Source organism: Nyctereutes procyonoides, unplaced genomic scaffold (assembly GCF_905146905.1).
Source record: "Nyctereutes procyonoides isolate TBG_1078 unplaced genomic scaffold, NYPRO_anot_genome, whole genome shotgun sequence".
Classification (NCBI taxonomy): domain Eukaryota; kingdom Metazoa; phylum Chordata; class Mammalia; order Carnivora; family Canidae; genus Nyctereutes; species Nyctereutes procyonoides.
This window is the reverse complement of record NW_026575052.1, coordinates 34,173,653-34,194,459: the sequence shown is the minus strand read 5'-3', so window position 1 is coordinate 34,194,459 and position 20,807 is coordinate 34,173,653. Positions and strand designations below refer to the sequence as shown.

The following is a 20,807-nucleotide window of genomic DNA, read 5'->3' as shown; positions in this document are numbered from 1 at the left end:
AACAGCACAAGGAATTAAATCCTAAATAAGAAAAAAGCTCTTAATTTTATCAACTTCACAAATATGTCAAATGGAGCTTCAAACTAATATCACATGTAAATCAAATTTTAATAAGCCAGACCATATTTTTTTAAGTTCTTATTTTTTTAATAATCTCTACCCCCAACATGGGGGGCTCGAACTCATGACTCAAAAATCAAGAGTAGCACACTCCTGCAGCTGAGCCAGCCAGGTACCCTAACCAGACTAAGAAGATTCACTCTGCAAATGAAACTTTCCTGGGGCACCTGGGTGGCTGAGCAGGTTGGGCACCTGCTTTCAGCTCAGGTCCTGATCTCGGAGTCCTGGGATGGTGCCCCAAATCCAGGCCCCTGCTCAGCAGGGAGCCTGCTTCTCCCTCTCCATTTACCCTTTCCCCACACTCACGCTCGCTCTTTCTCTCAAATAAATTAAGAAAAATTCGAAAACAAAAAAACTTTCCTGATTTTTTTTCTTTTGGAATGTAAGTAATTTCATAACGTCAAATTTTGCCTTTGACTCCTCTAATTTGAAAAAACCCTGTCATTATCAACTCGTTCACTAAACACATTATTTCACATTTTCACATTATAGACTTCAACTTTTACCTTCCAATGAATAATTTCTGCTTCCATCTACAAAAATGACAATTGAACCTCTAACATATCAAACTCTGTGCTGTAACAAATTTGAGTCATATGAGGCTTTCATATATATATATAGAGAGAGAGAGATTTTAAGGCAACTAGAGTAACAATAATAGATACACCAATAATATCCATTGTAATTACAACTTGATTCAGTATAATTCACAAAATAATCTCCAGGGATCCTCTATTTAGATAAAGCACAATTTAATAAATAAAACTCCGATCATACAACGTGTCTAACAACAGTGCCCCTCTGTATCTCAGATAAAGCTGTGTACCTTCAGGATACCTTTATTAATACACAAAGGCCAGACGAATTAAAAGCCATCAACAAGTGATAGCATACCTGTGAGCAGAAGCGTTGTAGCATTTGTTGTCATACGAGACTAACAATAGGTGAAGAATCACAGATGGGTCTTACCAAGATCTTAAAATAGATATTATCTGGAATATTGGTTCTCAACCATTAAAATCACATTAAAATCGCTTCTGGGGATGTTTAAAAAAAATATGCTGATGTCGAGTTAATCAGAACTGGGGGAGGAGGTGTGTATCAGCAGGGTTTGTTTGTTTAAGTCCTCAGTTATTGGGGGCTCAGCGGCTTAGCACCTGCCTTCGGCCCAGGTCCCGATCCTGGAAACCTGGGATAGAGTCCCACATTCGGCTCCCTGCATGGAGCCTGCTTCTCCCTCTGCTTGTGTCTCTGCCTCTGTTTCTCATGAATAAATAAATAAAATCTTAAAAAAGAAAAAAGAAAAAAAAAGTCCTCAGTTATTCTACTATGTAGCCAGTAATGACGGTTACCAATAACACAGATTACAACAATCCTGAAAGTTATCACAAGACACTGAGATCAGTTCTCCCTTGCACATCTTCCCATAGGTCTAGAGTGGAGGGCAAGGATGAATCCCACGTATTTCAATTGATTTTTCTTTCTTTTCTTTTTTCTTTTTTTTTTTTTTTTTTAGATTTTATTATTTACTTATTCATGAGAGACACAGAGAGAAAGGCAGAGGGAGAAGCAGGTTCCGTGCAGGGAGCCCGATGTGGGACTCGACCCCAACCCCAGGTCTCCAGGATCACCCCCTGGGCCGAAAGCGGCGCTAAACCGCTGAGGCCCCTGGGATGCCCCCAACTGATTTCTTAATGAATCTGGAAGCATGTAAGCACACTAGAATTTGGAACCTGAAGCACAAGGCAATCCCCATATCCCAATGCCCAGCCACGCTGCTGCTGGGACGCGTCCCAAACGTGTGGACAGTCCGTACTCACGAGCGAGGAGGGGCCCGACTAACCAACACCACACGTCTGGTGATAGGAGGAGGGCAATAATGAAAACCAGAGCTAAAAAGGCAGTCACCCCTGGATCTGTCGGAGGGGAGGAGAACGGAGGGGGGAGGGGAGGGGAGGGGAGGGCTAGTGACGCCAGGAGGGGCGCAGAGGCCCAGCGAAGACGGCGGAGCGCGGCCGCCAGAACTCAGGGACGAACCCAGGGGAGGCCGCAGGTGGGGAACACAGCACGCAAGGCCCCTCACCTTCACCACGGCCGTCCCGCGGCCGCCCTGCCGGCCAGCGTCCAGTCCCGCTCCAGGCTTGTTTACAATCAGGGTAGCCATCCTACGCGGAGCGGCGCCGCAGAAGCAGCCGTCACGGCCTCCAACGGAGGGGCGGGGCCCAGCCGCCTACCCAGAGGCCTCCGCGCTCGCCGCCGGCGCACAGGCGCAGTAGGACGCGCGGAGCGCCGCGGGGCTGACCTTTGCCCCCCTCCTTCCGCCAGTCCCTACCTCTTCGGCGGCGCCGCCTCGTGTATTTGAATGCTTTGCTGTTTGTATTCTTATTCAAGATGCGGTCTGCATCTGCAACTAGCGGAAGGAATATGAATAAAGGAAATTTTTTAAAAAGGATAAAGCAAGAAGCAAAGTTTCGAGGGGAAGCCCCCACTTCGATCACCATCTCCGCCTAATGGCAGGCGAGACGCGGGATGGGGAGTGAACTACATCTCCCTGCATGCAATGCGGCTCTGCTTATAAACTACAAATCCCAGCATTGCAAAATCCTTCTCCGCCCCCCCCCCCCCTTCACTGCGCGATGCGCGTCTTTGGGACGCTGCGCGCTGTTACCGAGGAGTGGTTTCTTGAAATCGTGATGCGTGACTGCGGCTGGGAAATAGACAGGGATGTAATGGACAGGTGTCTAAGGAGCGAGGGATGGCTTCGGTGAAAGGAAGCCGCTGAGTCCGTCGGTGAAGGACGTGATAAAGAAGAGACTTGAAGGCGGCAGCAGCGCGGAGAACCCCGTGGGGAGCGAGGTGGAGCTTCGCGAACGTCGGCTCTTCCGTTCGCTTCCGGGCTGCGCTGAACCTGTGCGGCTGCCGTAGGCCGGGGGTCGGTAGCGCCGGTCAGGATGGAAGTGAATCCCCCCAAACAGGAGCACCTGCTGGCCCTGAAAGGTAGACTTTTACGCACCTGACTCCCTCTAGTCTGTTTTGTCCTCTTCTCTCGCTGGTTCTCGAAGTCGTTGCCACAAAGACCCGGTCCCGGGGACTCTGGCCTCGTCTTTTCCTTCGACGCTGTTAGTGGCCGCCTTCCTGCCCTGCCCTGGGGCGACGAGCGGAAGGAGGGGGTTCTTCTCCTTGGGGCTCTCAGGTCTGACGGCCTCTCCCTAGAGAGGAACGGATAACCTGGTAAATCACCGGAGGTGGTACTGCTGCACCTGCTAGGCTGCAGGGGGTGTCGTGGGGATGGGACAGTTCATGTCAACCTCCGTTTTCTGTGCATGGCAAGAAAACTTGTAGTAAATTTGATGATTTAGGGGAAAACCCACAGGGCGGAGTTTTTCTGGAATTCTTACTGTTTTCTGAAAGCCTTTTGCTTAAGATAGCTTCAGCTTTATTTTCTCTTCTGCTTCCACAAACGTGTTTTTTCTTTCTCTTTCTTTTCCTTCCTTCCTCCCTCCCTCCCTCCCTCTCTCCCTCCCTTCTTCTACTGTGTGGTCACCAATAAGTTCTTGGACTGAGCTGGGAAAAGGCTCAATAGATTACTTGAATTCAGTTAAGTTGCACTGACCTTCCTGGTTCCCAGTTGTGATGTGAGCATCAGACGTTCCAGAAGCTCACCAGTGCCATCCCTAACAAAATCAGATACTCCTAGCTGAGGATAATACGTTTATCTCTGGCTGTAGGATTAGAAAACGATATTAAACTTCCTTTTAAGTATTTATTTATTCATGAGACAGAGAGAGGCAGAGACACAGGCAGAGGGAGAAGCAGGCTCCATGCAGGGAGCCTGATGCAGGCGGGACTCGATCCCGGGTCCCTAGGATCACGCCCTGAGCCGAAGGCAGATGCTCAACCACTGAGCCACCCAGGGATCCCAGAAAACAACTGTATTAAATAATACAGCAATAGGATCTGGAAGCTCAGCCTGAGCAAATGAGCTAGACTGAAATGGGTTCTTCTATAGAAAAAGGGAAAGAAACTGTCTTTTTTTTCTTCTTCTTCTTAATCTCATGTGATGTATGTGGAATAGATTTTACTTACTATCTATCAGAAATTTAAGAGACTTTTTCAGGATCACAGAGCTAGCAAGCAATTGGAGGCAATATTTTAGCCCAAGGCCTTTATCTTTCCAGGACTCCATGTTGCCTCCTGATGGAGGAGGCCGCATTTTCAGAGAACATTTTCCCATTAACTACTTTGACAGGGAACCTGAAACAGTTCTCTTAGCTGCTGGGTATCAATATAAGCAAACTGAAAGCTATTAAACGCCAAGTTACATTGCAGTGATGTGGAAGCTAAGTGCCATTGGGTATTTTTAGTTTTCTATTATTCTTTATTTCCTGAAACAGAAGATCACCTGGGAAAGAGTATTTTAGCAGTCTAAGAGGACAAGTGCTGTGAAGTTCACTCATAGTTTCAGTTTTATTAAAGCTCCTCGGTATCATTGTTCCCCCTTGCTACTCAAGAATTTTCACAAGTTGTGGGGCACCTGCCTTGCTCAGTTGGTGGAGCATGTGTCTCTCCATCTTGGGGTAGTGAGTCCAAGCCTCACATTGGATGTAGAGGTTACTTTAAAAAATAAAAAAATTTACTGAAAAAAATAATTGTCACAGATTTTAATTTTACTAATTATTGGATGCCAAGTGTACCAATTTATATAGTCATTTAAGTTTCTTATATATGTAAAATACTAAGAAGCTCTCCGAACCTTATCATCCTTGGAATACAATGTTGAATAAGCTCTTTAAAAAAAAAAAAAAAGGAATTATCAGTGCCATATTTTACAATGTAAGGAAAAGGAAAGGAAAAAGTAAAAGTATTATTAATGCTTTTAAGAATATGCTCTCTGTGTTTATGTTCATATTAAAATTATGGATGGTAAGGATCACAGTCATTTATGAATTTAAGTTGTCACATCTGTTAGTGGACACTGACAATAGGTAAAAAGAATCATTATGCGATTAATTACTTCTGACTTTTCAGAATCAGTGGTCAATGAATACTGTTACATCATGACAGGAGTTCCCACCCATCATCATTCTAGCAATAGGCGAATCCCTTTGAAAGGTTCTCTAAGGATTTGTGGGAGAAGAAATACAACCTCTCATTTTTTTTTTTTTTTTCCCAACAGTATTTAGGATTTGAAAGGGCCTGCATCATGGCTCCTGCAGCTTTGGACTTGGTTAGGAAACCTACCTATATGCTGAAATTTATTATCAATGACTTCATTTGGGGCAACTTGAAGACTTTGTTGTTATGAGAGGGAAAAAAAACTGAGGTCTAGCCTTCCTCCTCCTCCTCCTCCTCCTCCTCCAAAGTGGAATTCAGGAGCCATGGTACCAAGGTCTTGATATTCTGAAAGTGCTCCATTTATACAAAGGAGACTGTCACAGACCCAGTTCCTAGCCTGGTTAAAATGCAGAGTTAAACTATTTTTATGTTATTAGTGTTTACAACTGCAAATGAAATAAAGTCATTAAGTATTCTGTCTCTGTATTTGGTAGAATTCATATAATTTTAAAGTATTAAATGATCATTTTTCTTAATGCATTAAAAATTACAATGATTTTCATTGTCCTCAATTCAGCTGTCTCAAATTTCTAAGTACCATAACATTTTTGTTATCTTCAGATGAATCTAGTATTCTAAGAATCACTAATTTACTCTGTTTTTTGCTATAGTCTTAAGATTATTATTACCTACTATGTTAATGATGGTAGTTCCAAGTCCTTTATATCTGTTAAGTTAGACACATCGACTACTGGCAGTGATCTTATAGGGCTGGCAGTGATCTTATAGGGCATCTAATCCAGATCCCTTATTTTGGTAAGATAAAGCATTTCCAGTTTTGTGGATTAAATTTGCATTTACCAACAGCACTTGGTAAAATGTCATATTGGGATTGGTTTTGTCTTTTCTTTTTCCCTATTTGTGTGTAGGCTGTCCCTACCATATCTTACTCTTTGCAATACTTCCACTTTAGGTCCTGTTTCCCTCTGATTTGGAAAGAGAGTCTTGTAATTATAAATTACATTCTAGCGCTGAGGAGCACATCTAAGAAATGTTCTCTTCATTAAGAGTAACTGGATTACTGCAGGATGACTACAGAAGTAATATTACATTATCGACCATATGAGAATGATCCCACACAACTGCTAAAAATTGCAGAGAAAGCAATTCAAGACTTTCCTACACGTCCACTATCGAGATTTATTCCTTGGTTTCTGCATGATGGGTCCAAACTTCCACTCAAACCTAAAAGATCACCACCTGTGATTTCTGAAGAGGCAGCTGAAGATGTGAAACAGTACTTAACCATTTCAGAACACGATGCTAAATCACAGAGTTATGATTGCACAGTAGATCTTTTGGAATTTCAACCTAATTTAAAAAAAAGGAAGCACTTAATCCGGTCACACTCACTGAATGAACAGACTAATTGTGGAAATCTAGATAAACAATCAGAGAAGGGAAGACAGCACAAGAAGAGGTTTTGGAGTGTTTCACTTCCCAACAGTAATTGTACTGAAAATATTTTTCCTTTGTCTAAGAAATTGCAAGATAGTTTAAAGGCACTGAATTTGCATTCACTTTACAGAGCAAGATGGACTATAGAGCACGCTATTTGTAACAACCAAACTCTGGAAGACATTTGGGCAAAACTCAATCAAATTATCAGGCACAATGAACTTCCATCTTGTAATGCAACCTTTCAGAGACACTTAGACCAAATATGGGTATTCTGTGATATTATGTACTGTGAATATGTGGGAAATCTTCTTAAAGGAAGGTTAGCTCTTACTGGGAAAATGAATTTATTCATGCATAAATACGGTGTTATTTTTAGTATGTAATGAATTTCACTGTCAAAAGAATATTCTGAATAAACTGAATATGATCTGAAATAGTGAGATCAATAAATTTTTATGGGTTTTTAAATTTTTCATTTGACCCTTCACTAATACATCCTATTCATTCTTAATATTGTAAAAAGTTGTGTGGTAATTTGTATACCGTTGTTTTCTAGAAATAAATGTTTATCAGATGAGTTCTTAGACTTATCTGTTAACTCAAGAGCTTTCTGGGTTATACTTTTAGTAGTCTTCCAAATGAATCTTGATAAATTACTTGTACCGAGTTTACAGGGAAAATGTTCATTCCTTTTGTCCTGTTACTTTTCCAGTGGTTGAATTAGATATTGCCGTGAATGATAGCAGATAGTTTGGATTTTGGTAAAGCCTCAAAATGTAACATTGTAGTGTTTTTATTTTTTTCCTTTAAAGCATAATGATTTTTTTTCAAAAAATAAAACCAATTCTCTTGCAAATGTTATTCAAGTAGCATGAACATAGTTCAAATTGGGAAACTAGACCAGACTCCACTGATGCTTCCAAAAATCTGTAACTGACAATTATTTGATGTGGAATTTTGAAACAAAAGTACAAAATGTATAATTTGCCATAGACCGTAATGTATCTTTAAGGATATAACTTATTTTGAAGGGAAATATCAAATGTAGATAAGAGATTCTTATTCTTTAATCTAGTACAAGTGTTTCAGCCTTATTGATGGTTAATGCTGATTACTAGTTGCCTGGTTCCTGTGAGTTTCCCGTAAGCAAAATGTTATAAATTGGGTTTACACTTCACGTCATAAAAATACCCAAAGTGATCATACAATAAAAGTTATATGTAAAAATGTATTTACTTAGCAAATTTAAATACCTACCATGAGATAGATGTTAGAATGTAGTATGGAAGGAGAGAAACATGGACTTTGTTCTTACAGAACTCATATGGAGTTATTCTCATTACAAGGTCAAACCAACTCCCTGGGAGAAAAAAAAAAAAAGTAAGACTGTAGTCTTTCTGGAACGAAGACACACATTTGTCTTGTGGTGCTTGATTCGGTAAGGGCTCAATAATACATGTACATGCCATCTGGAGAGATTCTTCATAGCCCAAGTGAGCTGAGGTTGCTAAAGAGCAAACTACTAATTTTTTAAAAAATTATTCATTCATTCAGTCATTCATTCATCCATTCATGAGAGACACAGAGGTAGGGACACAGGGAGAGGGAGATACAGGATCCCTGTGGGAACCCGATGTGGGACTTGATCCCAAGACCCAGGAATCACTGAGCCAAAGGCAGACACTCAACCACTGAGCCACCTGGGCATCCTCAAGCTACTAATTTTTAAATAAAGAGATAATCTTTTCCAATTAGGTTTCAGTCTGTCCAAATACTGTTTTAACTACTTTCAGTTACCCTTTTATTGTCTCAAGTGAGCCTGCTGTCCAGAAAATAATCATCATGTGTATGAATGCTTCCAAATGTCTTTAAATAAAAAATCACCAGGTCTGGAGGGAATTTCTGAGGTCACTTCTGCAGTAATTACTTCGTTTTTCTTTCCTTAATCATCTTTTCACCATGGACAACTGCAGAAATGTCAAGAAGTTATTCAGTATTGCCAGCAAGCTTTGCAAATAAGAGTTAATATTATTAGGCAGTCATAGACAGTGGATTTAATTTGTTTAGGTCTTATTTACCAGAAGGCTGCTAAACAAGGGTTAAAAGTTACATAACTTGAACAGAACACAATTTTTTTCTGATGTAGTTTTATTATTTTGAAATGATTGTTCACAGCACTGAAAATATAAGGTACAATCAAGTCATGAGATTGTTATGGACGTTTTTTATCTGGATATCATACTTAAAAAAATATTTAAATTCAATTTAGTTAACATATACTGTATTATTAGTTACTGGGATAGAATTTACTGATTCATCAGTTGCATGTAACATGCAGTGCTCATTATGTCACGTGCCTTCCTTAATGACCATCACCAAATTACCTCTTCCCCCCATTTACCTCCTTTCCAACCACCCTTAGTTTGTTTCCTAGAGATTAGTATCTCTTATGGTTTGCCTCCCTCTCTTTTGTCATCTTATTTGGTTTTTCCTTCCCTTTCTGTATATTCATCCATTTTGTGTCTCAAATTCCATGTGTGAGTGAAATCATACGGTATTTGTCTTTCTCTGACTTATTTTGCTTAGCATAACACCCTCTAGTTCCATACATGTTATTGCAAAGTTTCATTCTTTTTGATAGTTGGGTAATATTCCATTTTTATGTGTATACCACACCTTCTGTATCCAGTCACCGATCAGTGGATATCTAGGTTCTTTACACATCTTGGCTATTATGGACATTGCTGCTATAGACATTGAGGTGCACATTCCCCTTTGAATCACTATGTGTGTATTCTTTGGATAAATACCTAGTAATGTAATTGCTGGGTTTTGGGGAGCTCTATTTTTAACTTTTTGAGGAATCTACATTCTGTTTTGCAGAGTGGCTGCCCCAGTTTCTATGCCCACCAACAGAGTAAGAGTGTTGCCCTTTCTCTACATCCTTGCCAACATCAATTGTTTCCTGAGTTGTTAATTTTAGCCAAGAATCACACTTTATTAAAAGAGTTTCAAAGAGACTCCTAACTCTGGAAAATGAACAGGGGGTACTGGAATGGGAGGTGTGTGAGGAGGGAATGGGGTGACTGGGTGACAGGCACTGGGGGGCACTTGACGGGATGAGCATGGGGTGTTATACTATATGTCGGCAAATCGAACTCCAATATATATATATATATATATATATTTTTTTTTTAAAGTTTCTTTGCCTTCATATGTGGCAGATTTAAATTTTTCTCACTTGTATCAATTGCTTTCTACCTCTTTGAGAACCAAGGAAAGAGCAATCAGACGTGGAAAACTCAAGGTTGAGTTTTACGGCAAATAGTGCTCATGATTTCAAAAGAAGGAGAGATCCATTTCTGATCTACCTAGACAATACTTAGGTAATTAAGACCTAAGAATTTAGAATCCACTGCTACTTTGAAGCTTTTTAGAGTATTTAGAACCTTAGGACTGATGATTCTAGCACTAGCTAATAGAAGGACTCTGCACTATTTCTCATTTCCACTGTTAAGTCATAGATTTGGAAGATAATTGGGAACACAAGAATGTGTACAGAAAGGTGAATCTCTGAGGGCATTTGATAAAGTACTGATAGCATTTACTATTTAGGAAAGTGGTAGCAGTACCATAATATTATTTTTTACCTGACAACCTCTCTACCTTCAGATAAATGTGAAATTCAATAAACGAAAGATGTGGAGGGTATCATATGAATTTAACTTCATTTGCCAATTCATCAAATATCTTAAAGGCCATTTTTTTCGAGAATTTCAGAGATGAGCTCCTGCATAATGATTCACTTTGATATGTGTTCAAAATGCCCAGAATTCACAGTTCACAAACTTGAAATTATTCAGAGACTAGACAGGCAAGACTGTAGAAAATAGTTAAGGACTCTGAACTTGAAGAAGATTCTCCCTAATTTAATTCTTTCATGTTATTTCCAAGCAAAATGTATACACAAGTTGAACTTGGCCCAGTTCATTAGTTCATTTTATTTTTTTTTATTTTTTTTTAATTTTTATTTATTTATGATAGTCACAGAGAGAGAGAGAGAGGCAGAGACACAGGCAGAGGGAGAAGCAGGCTCCATGCACCGGGAGCCCGATGTGGGATTCGATCCCGGGTCTCCAGGATCGCGCCCTGGGCCAAAGGCAGGCGCCAAACCGCTGCGCCACCCAGGGATCCCCTCATTAGTTCATTAATTTCATAAATTATTGAAGACTTACACACTTTTTTTTTAATAAGATAACAGTTGAAACCTAGATTTCATAAAAATGTCTGTGTTTTGTGAGTTCCAACGAGAATGGTGCCACACATGACGCTAGTTGCTGTGTGTAGTGATTACGTGATTTGGCACTTGACTGAAAATCACATACTCTTTTTGCCTCTTTAATTTTTGACCAAGAATCTTTTTTAACATTGAAGGCTGAATGTAAGATTAGCTTTTAATAACCAGTGCTTTACTGGGGTGCCTAGGTGGTTCAATGGGTTAACCCAACTCTTGACTTCTCAGGTTGTGATTTCAGAGTTATAACATCAAGCCTGGCTTCAGGCTCCATGCTTCTCTCCCTCTCCTTCTGAACTTCCCCCCATCTATATGTACTCTCTCTAAATATATAAAGTGAATACATCTTTTAAAAATGAATAACCAGTGCTTTATATTTCCTCTGCCAGGTTTGTTAAACCTTACTTTTGTTGGTATTTGCTCTTTTCCAACTAACATTACATGTAATATTCGAGGTTCATTAATTTGCTGTAAGACGGGAAATAATGGGTTTTGATATGTCATACTTTTAAGTTACTACTGGGCTTTCCCAGTTTGTGTTTCAAAATCTGCAATATGACAAACTGTGCTTTATAGTAGTTTTCTTTGAGTCTTCAGGATGATAGTATTCTTAACCAACTGCTATCCCCCCTCCTCCACTAATTTTTACCCTCTTTGAAAATATGAAGAAAACAGATATTTTTAATACCAGTTTGGGAAGTTTTTTTTTTTTTTAATGGAGGGTTATCTTTTATCCACTACTTATCTCATCCCCTAGAAAATCATAGAATCCATAAAATTAAGCTTTCTAAGACTTTTTTGTACACATTGGAAGTTTGAGCATATACTAAGGAAATAAGTTGGCTACATGTTTGGGTAAACTCAAAAACAATTTATCTTTTTTTTTTTAAGTATTTAATTTACAGTTAGTTATCATACACATAATATTAGTTCCAGGCGTACAAAAAGTGATTCAGCACCTTTATACAATACAGGGTGCTCAATACAAGTGCACACCTTAATCCTTTTTACCTGCTTGACCCATGTCCCCACCCCCCTCCCCTCTGGTAACCATTTGTTCTCTTTAGTTAACGATCTGTTTCTTGGTTTGTCTCAGTCTTTTTTTTTTTTTTCCTTTTGCTGGCTTTGTTTCTTAAATTCCATATATGAGTGAAATCACATGGTATTTTCAAGGACACTTTTTTAGGATTTTTTAGGATTTTTTTTTAACAATCCTAAAAAGAGTGTTTTAGGATTCCCTTGAGAATGTATTTTTATTAAAATTAGGACACTTTTTTAGGATTTTTTAGGATTTTTTTTTAACAATCCTAAAAAGAGTGTTTTAGGATTCCCTTGAGAATGTATTTTTATTAAAATTAGGTTTCTTCTGAAATGAAAATAAACGGGAATAGAGAGCACCATTTGGTGTTAAAGGTGAGCTTAGAGTCTTAGATATTTGGATTGTGAGAAAAAAAAAAAAACCTGTCTCATCTATATCATTTTTAGAGCGTTTTTTTTTTATCCCCTTCAGATTGTACTTAATTTTAATCTACTTTCGATAGAAAAAAGAGCGAAGTAGAAAGTTAGAAATACCTCCTCAACCACTTCCAGTGCCTGCCTCGTTAACAATCGGTAGCTAGCTGGTTAATACTGTTTGAGATGGAGTCCTATTTTGAATTCCTATAGGATGTTTCTGGTAAGACATGACAGTGCAGGTTTATGGCCCAATAGGCCTAGACTTATAATTAATAATATAGAGAATTATTTTTGAACAAAGTGAATTTATCTGAGTTCAGATCTAATTTTGCAACCTATCTGCTATGTAGTCTTTTAAATGCAAGGTACCTTCCCCAAGTGTCATCCTTGGTAGATAATGATACCAAATTTGTAGTCATGGGAATTAAATGTGTTGATACTTGTGAGGTATTTAGCATACTGTCTACCATTAGTAAATACCAGTTATACAAGTGACTTCAGAAATTTTAAGGTTAATATCTGTTGCCTGTTTCAATAGCCATCTAGTTATATTATCTGTTTTTATTTTGTTTTATTTATTTAAGCTCTATGCCCAGCATGGGGCTTGAATTTATGACTCTGAGACCAAGATCCAGCCAGGCACCCCTCAACAGCCATCTATTTAATATAACATTGTTTAATGACCTCAGTTTATGAAACAACATCTTCAAGATAATGCCAGTTACTTGAGGAGTTGGGTGAGGTGCTAATTCTTGCATTCAGCAAAGATTTATAGAGTATACTATGTGCCAGAACCTATGTCAAGCAACAAAACCAGAAAACAATATAAAACATAAGAGCCTAAACCTCATGGAGTTTGAATCAGAGTGCTATAAATAAGTATGTATATCAGTTCATGATAAATATAAGGGACTATCAGAGAAACAAGGTGAGCTGTTACTTCTTTTTTGGAAAAGATGACATTTAGGCTGAAACCAGGATAAAGGCACTAAATTTGGTATGAATGATATCGCTAGTTAGTAGTTAGGTGGTACATGTTTACATATACTAATGAATACCACTTATATTGTGAATTGACCAGTTAGGGCAATAGTCTTTAAAAGTTTTTTGGTTTGATTTGAATGAACATTTTTAATAAAGTATAAAGAAATAGTCTTCTTTGATTAATTTTCTGAAATATTTTACAAGTTTTTATGATTTTTTTTAAAGATTTTATTTATTTATTCATGAGAGAGAGAGATGCAGAGAGAGAAGCAGGCTCCATGCAGGGAGCCTCATGTGGGACTCGATACTGGGACTCCAGGATCACACCCTGGGCCAAAGGCAGGTGCCCAACGCTGAGCCACCCAGGCGTCCAAGTTTGTATGATTTTTACTGTTAAATTTTTGTCTTTATTTTGATCTGATCAAAGATCAATCTTTTAAAATAATTGAAAAAGATTTTGTGTTTTAGTTGGAATATCCTCTAGGCTAGGTTTCATAAATTTTCACTCTTTTTAGTTTTCTGTGGCTTAATTTTTTGCCTGTTAAATATTTGATACATAGGCAATTTATTTGATATTTGAAATGAATTTAATTAAATTATTAATTTTTTCCAAATAGCTAACCAGTTGTGCTAGCACTTTGTCATGTTTATTTTTTTTCTGCATCCTAATAATCTTTTTTTAACTAATACATCTGTGGTCTTGCATTAATAAGCCAGTTAGTTGATTATAGACTACCTTTTAATATATGGTAAATACATTTCTTCCTCATTGTTTTCCCATTAATTTCCCTAGCTTATTTTTACTTCTTTTTCTAAGCTTCAGGCACACTCTGTTATGTCCCAAGAACAAATCTTAATTTTGGTTGGAATTTTAAAAAGCTGTACATTAAGTGATAATTTTGTAATTTCTGTACAGAATTAATAATACATAAAGATCCACTTACTGAACTTCCAGTGGCTGGCAATTAGAACCAAGAGATAAAGCTTTATAAAGATTCATTTTTTGTAAAATTACTCTTTCATCTTCAAGATGGTGAATCAAAACATTTTTCCCTTTCAGGAAGATATTTTCTTGATATTGTTCAAAGTGAAGTCACTCAAGATTATTTTAAAGGTCTTTTTCTCGGGCAGCCCGGGTGGCTCAGTGGTTTAGCGCTGCTTTTAGCCTAAGGCCTGATCCTGGAGACCTGGGATTGAGTCCCACGTCGGGCTCCCTGCATGGAGCCTGCTTCTCCCTCTGCCTGTGTCTCCGCCTCTCTTTCTCTCTGTCTCTCATGAATAAATAAATAAAAATCTTTGGGGGGAAAAAAAAGGTCTTTTTCTCATATACCTTAAGCTTTAAAGTTTCTTTATTTTCTAGTTTTTCTATAATGTGATATTCTACATTTACATTTAATTTTTTAATATATTAGGTTTTAAGTAAATCATATAAGGTTTTCTGTTATAAGTTAACATTTTTAGTAAATGATGTGTGAGTTTTGGAAGTACTTAATATTATATTTAGGGAGTTTTAGGTTGTATTTGATTTTATTATAGAATTGATGAGTACCATACACTCAGTTTGGGAATACTAGCTCAAAGCAATATTAATTAATTTTAATTTTCTTTCTCTTTTTTCTTAATTCACAGTGATGCGGTTAACTAAGCCTACTTTATTCACCAATATTCCAGTAACATGCGAAGAAAAAGACTTGCCTGGTATGCTTTATTCTGCTTACATTTAGGGAAAAGTTGAAACACAGATTGCCTGTATTACCTTGGAATAAACATAGTTTTGCCAGTCTTATACTAATTATTTGCTGCATTCTTTGTCAGCTTTTGTATGATGTAAATGGTAACCATCTAAGTAGTAGATCTCACCCATAATCTCTAAGTCAAGATACTGTTGATATCCCATGGCAACAAGAAACTTTTAATTTTAGTAAGGATACATTCATAGCCATGACACTAAAATTTTATTTATCCTTAAATGTTCCATCAATGTGTGTATTAGCATTCTCTTTATTTAAAATTATTAGTGCTCACTAAATATATTTTTTATCTCATGACGTTCATTTGCCTTTGTTTCTGAAGTGTTCATTTTCTATGAAACTAGAATTTTTTGGCATGCATTTGTTGTAGTAAAGATTATAAATTAGATTTTTATGATATAATTTTTGTTAAGATTCTTTTTAAAAATATTTCTTCAAGCTATTTCTTTATGGAAGTAAAACTTACAAGATAAGTTACAATTTATGTTTTTCTCTTTCTATAGGAGACCTCTTTAACCAACTCATGAGAGATGATCCTTCAACTGTAAATGGTGCAGAAATTTTAATGTTGGGAGAAATGTTGACTTTACCACAGAATTTTGGGTAAGAATGATATGTTGAGGGCAGCCTGGGTGGTTCAGCGCTTTAGCACTGCTGTCAGCCCAGGGCCTGATCCTGGGGACCCTGGATCAAGTCCCACGTCGGGCTCCCTGCATGGAGCCTGGTTCTCCCTCTGCCTGTGTCTCTGCCTCTCTCTCTCTCTCTGTCTCTCATGAATAAATAAATAAAATCTTTAAAAAAAAATATGTTGATATAAACTATGCAACATTACTTAAAGCCATTACAAATTATGTTCTCATAAAATAACTATGGAATGGAAAATTACTCATCCTAATACACTTACGTGGTTAAAAGAAAAAAAGATTTTACCAAAATTATACTTTGTGATTCTGGGTTTTGTTTTGTTTTAACTAAAAAATAAGATACAAAAAAAAGGGAGGGATGGGGGTTTCTAGGTGGCTATGTCAGTTAAGTGTCCAACTCTTGATTTCAGCTCAGATTGTGATCTCATGGTGGTGAGATCAAGCCCTGTATTGGGCTCGTGCTGGGCATGGAGTTGCTTAGGATTCTCTCTCTTCTCCCTCTGTCATCCCCTCCTAACCCCCTGCAAATTAAAAAAAGATAATACCAAAGTATGAATAGTGGTTTCTAGGATGATAAAATTTTATGTATTCCTTTTATTTTACTGATTTAATCTAAATGTCTTTCAGAAGTGACTTTTTTGTTCAGTTTCATGGCCCATCTCCCAACATAAGTTATAAGACTTGTCAGCTCTTTAAGAACTGTCAGTTTTTGTTCCCTTTCTTACTCTTGTTCTGGGTTATTAATGAGGTAGAAGCTCTTGGTTTCAGTCTGTTTGCAACTGAGAGAATTTAAGACCACATGGAATTTTTTAGGTTTTTAAAAACAGTTTACAGAATATGGTCATTGACTTGTATCTTGAAAGCTTGGAAATATATTCATGTAAAATATTTTTATGGATTTTTGTGTAATATATATTTATAAATAGAGTTCTTATAAAATATACAAAAAATACAAAGGCCAGTAGTCATGTAACCATTATTTATATTAGAATAACTTAAAGTTATTAAATAACTTAAAAAACTAGACACATTGGTAAAAAATACTGAGATCGATTACTTGGGTCTCTTCTAGATTTAGGGTATAAGTTATATCAAAAATTGCCATTTCCAACCTCTTCAGAAATAAATCATAAGACTTTTAACATGGGTCTGATTTCAGGGGCTTATGTCTAGGGAAACGGCTGTTTGTGCAATAGTTGAGGGCCATAATAGATACCACGTTTTATAGCGTATGTCAGTATTTTGAGCTATACAGGACAATGAATCAGCAGCCTAGGGTACACAAAGGAATGCTGAAGTAGTATTTTACAGATCTCTATCTTAGATTATTTATTTATTCATGAGAGAGAGAGAGAGACAGACAGAGAAAGAGGCAGAGACACAGGCACAGGGAGAAGCAGGCTTCATGCAGGGAGCCCGACATGGGACTTGATCCCGGGACTCCAGAATCACACCCTAGACTGAAGGCGGAGCTAAGCCGCTGAGCTATCTGGACTGTCCACGTGATTTCTATCCTTTAGTAAATTCTTCTCCATCTTAAGTTCTTAGTGGTGCTCATACAGAATATTTATATTAAAGCTTGGGTGAATTTCTGACTAAAAGTGTACTTTATTTTACAGGAATATATTTTTGGGAGAGACCTTTTCCAGTTATATCAGCGTTCATAATGATAGCAATCAAGTTGTAAAAGATATATTAGTAAAAGTAAGTGGCATTCTTGTTTGGGATATGTATATGCTTTTATAAGCTTTGTAATTTCTTATGTTTTTGAAACTTCCTTAAAATGCATTTTGATACTGGACTTTTAACTCTCATTAACAGCAGGCATTAATTCAACCCTTAAAGGTATAAGATAATATGCTAAGCACAGAATCATTTTTCCTTATTCTCAAAGGTTGTGATTGCTAGGGTGACAAAGCAGACCAAAGGTTCAAGTTTTTATTAATAATTTGTGATTAACACAGTAAAATTTGAAAGGGGAGGATCACAGAGGATCGTGTCAGTCACGAAGTCTTCCTGGAGGAGAAACACAAGAGAATCTTGAAAGAGTGGTAGGATTTGGAGAAAAAGAAGTACATGCTAATCAGGAGCAGAGGCATGGGAATCTATAATGTGTTCTTTGTAACAGTGAGCAAAATTCAACTGATAGAAGAAGTAGGTAAGTTACAGAGATGTGTCGTAGCCTGAAGTGGAGCGTCTTGAAAGCCAGCTTATAGCTAAAGGTTTTAGGGACCCCCCCTTTTTTTAAGGCAGTGGGCAGTCAGTGGGGACCTCTTGAGCAAAGGTATTCACACTGTGTTGGACGACGGATAGGAAAGCACTGTATGGGTTGCTTTGTAGGAAATATACCAGTTAGAAGATTGTCACAGTAATTTAGAAATCAAGTGATAAAATATGCACCTCAGTTAAACAGTCTGAAATGTATTCAGATGAGATCAGGTGCATTCAGGGTGGAATGGCCAGAGACTGAAATTTATTCAGAAAGAGAAAGGGCATGAAGAAAGTAAAGATTTACGGTAAGGGAGAAGTCATCAAGGGGATCTTTATGTGGTAACTTTATGTTACTAGAGCATTGCCAAAAGGGAAGTCCAATTAAAATGAGTTTTAAAGTGATCAGCAAGTATTTAGAATTGAAAAGAACCTCAGAGAGCCAGTATCCCAAATTTCACATATGACCCAACTACCAGAAACTAGATGCAAAATTTTCATAAATGATTGTATGTTTGTCATACAGGGATGGAGTTTCTGCCTTTTATTAAACCATGAGTTGGGAGACAACAGCCTGCAGGCCAAATTTGGTCTCTTGCCTGTTTTTATAAGGCCTTTGAGCTAAGAATGGTTTCTACATTTTCAAGTGCTCCAAAAGAAACAATCTTATTACTTTGTGATGTGAAAATTACAGAGATTGGTGTCCATAAGTAAAGTTTTTTTGGCGCACAGCCACAGTCATTCATTTATGTATTACTTAGGACAGATTTCAAGCTACAACTGAAGAGCTGTAGAGTTGCAAAGACATTGTATGACCTGTGAGGTCCAAAGTATTTGCTATCTGACCTTTTAAAAAGTTGGCCAGCCTCTATATTGATTGTGAAAAGGTCTGACTTTGAGAAGTTTGAGTATATAAAGTTTTTTCCTGGCATACACTTGACTTTCAGTAAATGATTATTTTTGTAAGGTGAATAAATCACCAAGTGCATATGATTTAAGTCAGTATTTAAGAAAGTAATAATATAGCATACTTAGTATAAAATATGTATTTATGTTGGCTTTATTCAGTTTTAATTTCATAAAGGCAGCAGTATTTAATAATGATAGTAGCTAATATTTATTGTGCAGTGCCCATGAAGGGTTATCTTAGTTTCTCAGGTAAGATGTTCAGATTCATGATATACACACATAAGCCATTTTTTACATCAGAATAACTTAAGAGGATATAGCTGAGGAAGCACAGCATGACATTGGCCTGATTTTTTCTTTTTTATGTTGTCTATCAAAGCTTTAGATGTCAGTATTATGGTTTCTTAATAAAAGATGGAGATAATTTTCCTTCATTTTCAGTGTCATTTTAATGAACAATATATGTGGAGCATTTAGACTGTCTGGTTTTTGTAGGGTTTATAGAATTCTGTGAAATCATGTGAGCTTGTGTGTCTGATGGGGGAAGTTTCTTGGTAACATTTCTGCTTTTTTCCTGTGGAGATCAGTTTAAACTTTTTACATCTAACAGTGTATAACAGTTTGTTAAACTGTTTTATTCTAGGAAATGCTCCACTTCAGGTAGTATTTGCATACAAGTCTGCAAAGTAGTCTCTTAAAAAACTCTGCTCTTTCAGTGTTATTTTCCCCTGATCACTTCTTATTTTGCCTAATTTTGCTTTTTTTTCCATTAAACTATCTTTTGTTTTGTGTATTTTAATTTTTTTTCAAAAAAGCTATTTTCATTACTTGTATTTAATTTATATTTCATTACTTGTTTTTTTTATTCTCTACCTCATCGATTTTTGCTTTTAACAAGCTCCTTTCTTGTGCTTCTAATTTTTGACTTTGTTCTTTTCTAGCTTTTCAGCTGGGGATTTAATTTTTAAATTTTCATTTTTTTATTTCTGTTGATAAAAGTGAATTTTCTTCTGATTGACCACTTTAAAAATATCCTACAGATTCTAACATATAGTGTTTTCATTATGATTAGTTTTTAAGAATTCTATAATTTAATTTGTATTTATTTCCTCTTTTACCCAAGAGTTGTTTAATGGGTTTTTCAGATAGAAAAGCTTTTTTTTTTCCCTTCTGGTTAATGATCTAAAGGTTGTTTAATTGCATTGTGATAAATATTTTTCTCGTTTTATTCCTACTTATACAACTTACTAGTGTTTTCTTTGTGAGCTAATATTAATTTTTAATGAATATTTCATGTGTAATTGAGAAGAAGTGTATTTTCTGTTACCCATTGTAAAGCTAGATATGTAGATCCATAAGATTTATCTTACTGATGGTGTTGTTAGGTCTCCTGTATCTTTATCTTTACTTCCTTTTTTTTTTTTTTTTTTGTCAACTTGATCTGTTTTGCACTGAAAATGACATCTTAATCTTATTAGTGTGCTTCTATTTATATCTTATACTTTATGCTTGATAAAGGCTATGCTGTTTCGTTCACAGATGCTTGTTCTTCGTTTCAAATTGTGGCTTATAATATAAAAAGTTTTCTCCTTTTTTTATGTTTAATGGTTTTCAGCTCAAATCTTACTTGAAGTGTCTGTATCACTACCCCGTTTTGTAAACTGTTTCCATTTGCCTGGTGTGTCTTTGTTCTTTTTATTTTTAGCCTTTCCCAGTCATTTTGTTTTTATTGATGTTTCTTTTATATAACACATATTTGGTCTGGCTTTGTAAGCCATCTTGAATTTTTTTGTTAGATGAATTAGTCCATTCACATGTATCGATAAGTTTATATGGTTGGTTTCAAATATGTCATGTTATTGTCTATTTAAATAGTAAGCATATTATGTTATATCTGCTATAACTTTTTTCTCTGCGCAACATGTT

At 37.0% G+C, this 20,807-nt stretch overlaps 3 protein-coding genes across 6 annotated transcripts in view; 2 read left to right on the top strand and 1 right to left on the bottom strand.

Annotated features, from left to right (window-relative positions):
• The window catches only part of TRIM23 (tripartite motif containing 23), a 31,021-nt gene extending 28,660 nt beyond the window's left edge, over window positions 1-2,361 (bottom strand). The window contains exon 1 of the mRNA XM_055331523.1: window positions 2,204-2,361. Within this exon, the coding sequence (XP_055187498.1) occupies window positions 2,204-2,284 (81 nt within the window). The 5' untranslated portion in view covers window positions 2,285-2,361. The remainder of the gene's footprint in view (window positions 1-2,203) is intronic.
• Window positions 2,362-2,978: 617 nt separating this feature from the next.
• TRAPPC13 (trafficking protein particle complex subunit 13) overlaps window positions 2,979-20,807 on the top strand; it is a 38,197-nt gene continuing 20,368 nt past the window's right edge. For all 4 annotated transcript variants that reach the window (XM_055331389.1, XM_055331388.1, XM_055331387.1 and 1 more), the window contains exons 1-4: window positions 2,979-3,117; window positions 14,999-15,067; window positions 15,624-15,723; window positions 17,384-17,468. In XM_055331389.1, the coding sequence (XP_055187364.1) occupies window positions 3,072-3,117; window positions 14,999-15,067; window positions 15,624-15,723; window positions 17,384-17,468 (300 nt within the window). In that variant the 5' untranslated portion in view covers window positions 2,979-3,071. The remainder of the gene's footprint in view (window positions 3,118-14,998; window positions 15,068-15,623; window positions 15,724-17,383; window positions 17,469-20,807) is intronic.
• Window positions 2,982-7,123, top strand: SHLD3 (shieldin complex subunit 3). Its single transcript, XM_055331394.1, has 2 exons — window positions 2,982-3,117; window positions 6,149-7,123. The coding sequence occupies exon 2, from the start codon at window positions 6,264-6,266 to the stop codon at window positions 7,017-7,019; it is 756 nt and encodes a 251-aa protein (XP_055187369.1). The 5' UTR covers window positions 2,982-3,117; window positions 6,149-6,263; the 3' UTR covers window positions 7,020-7,123.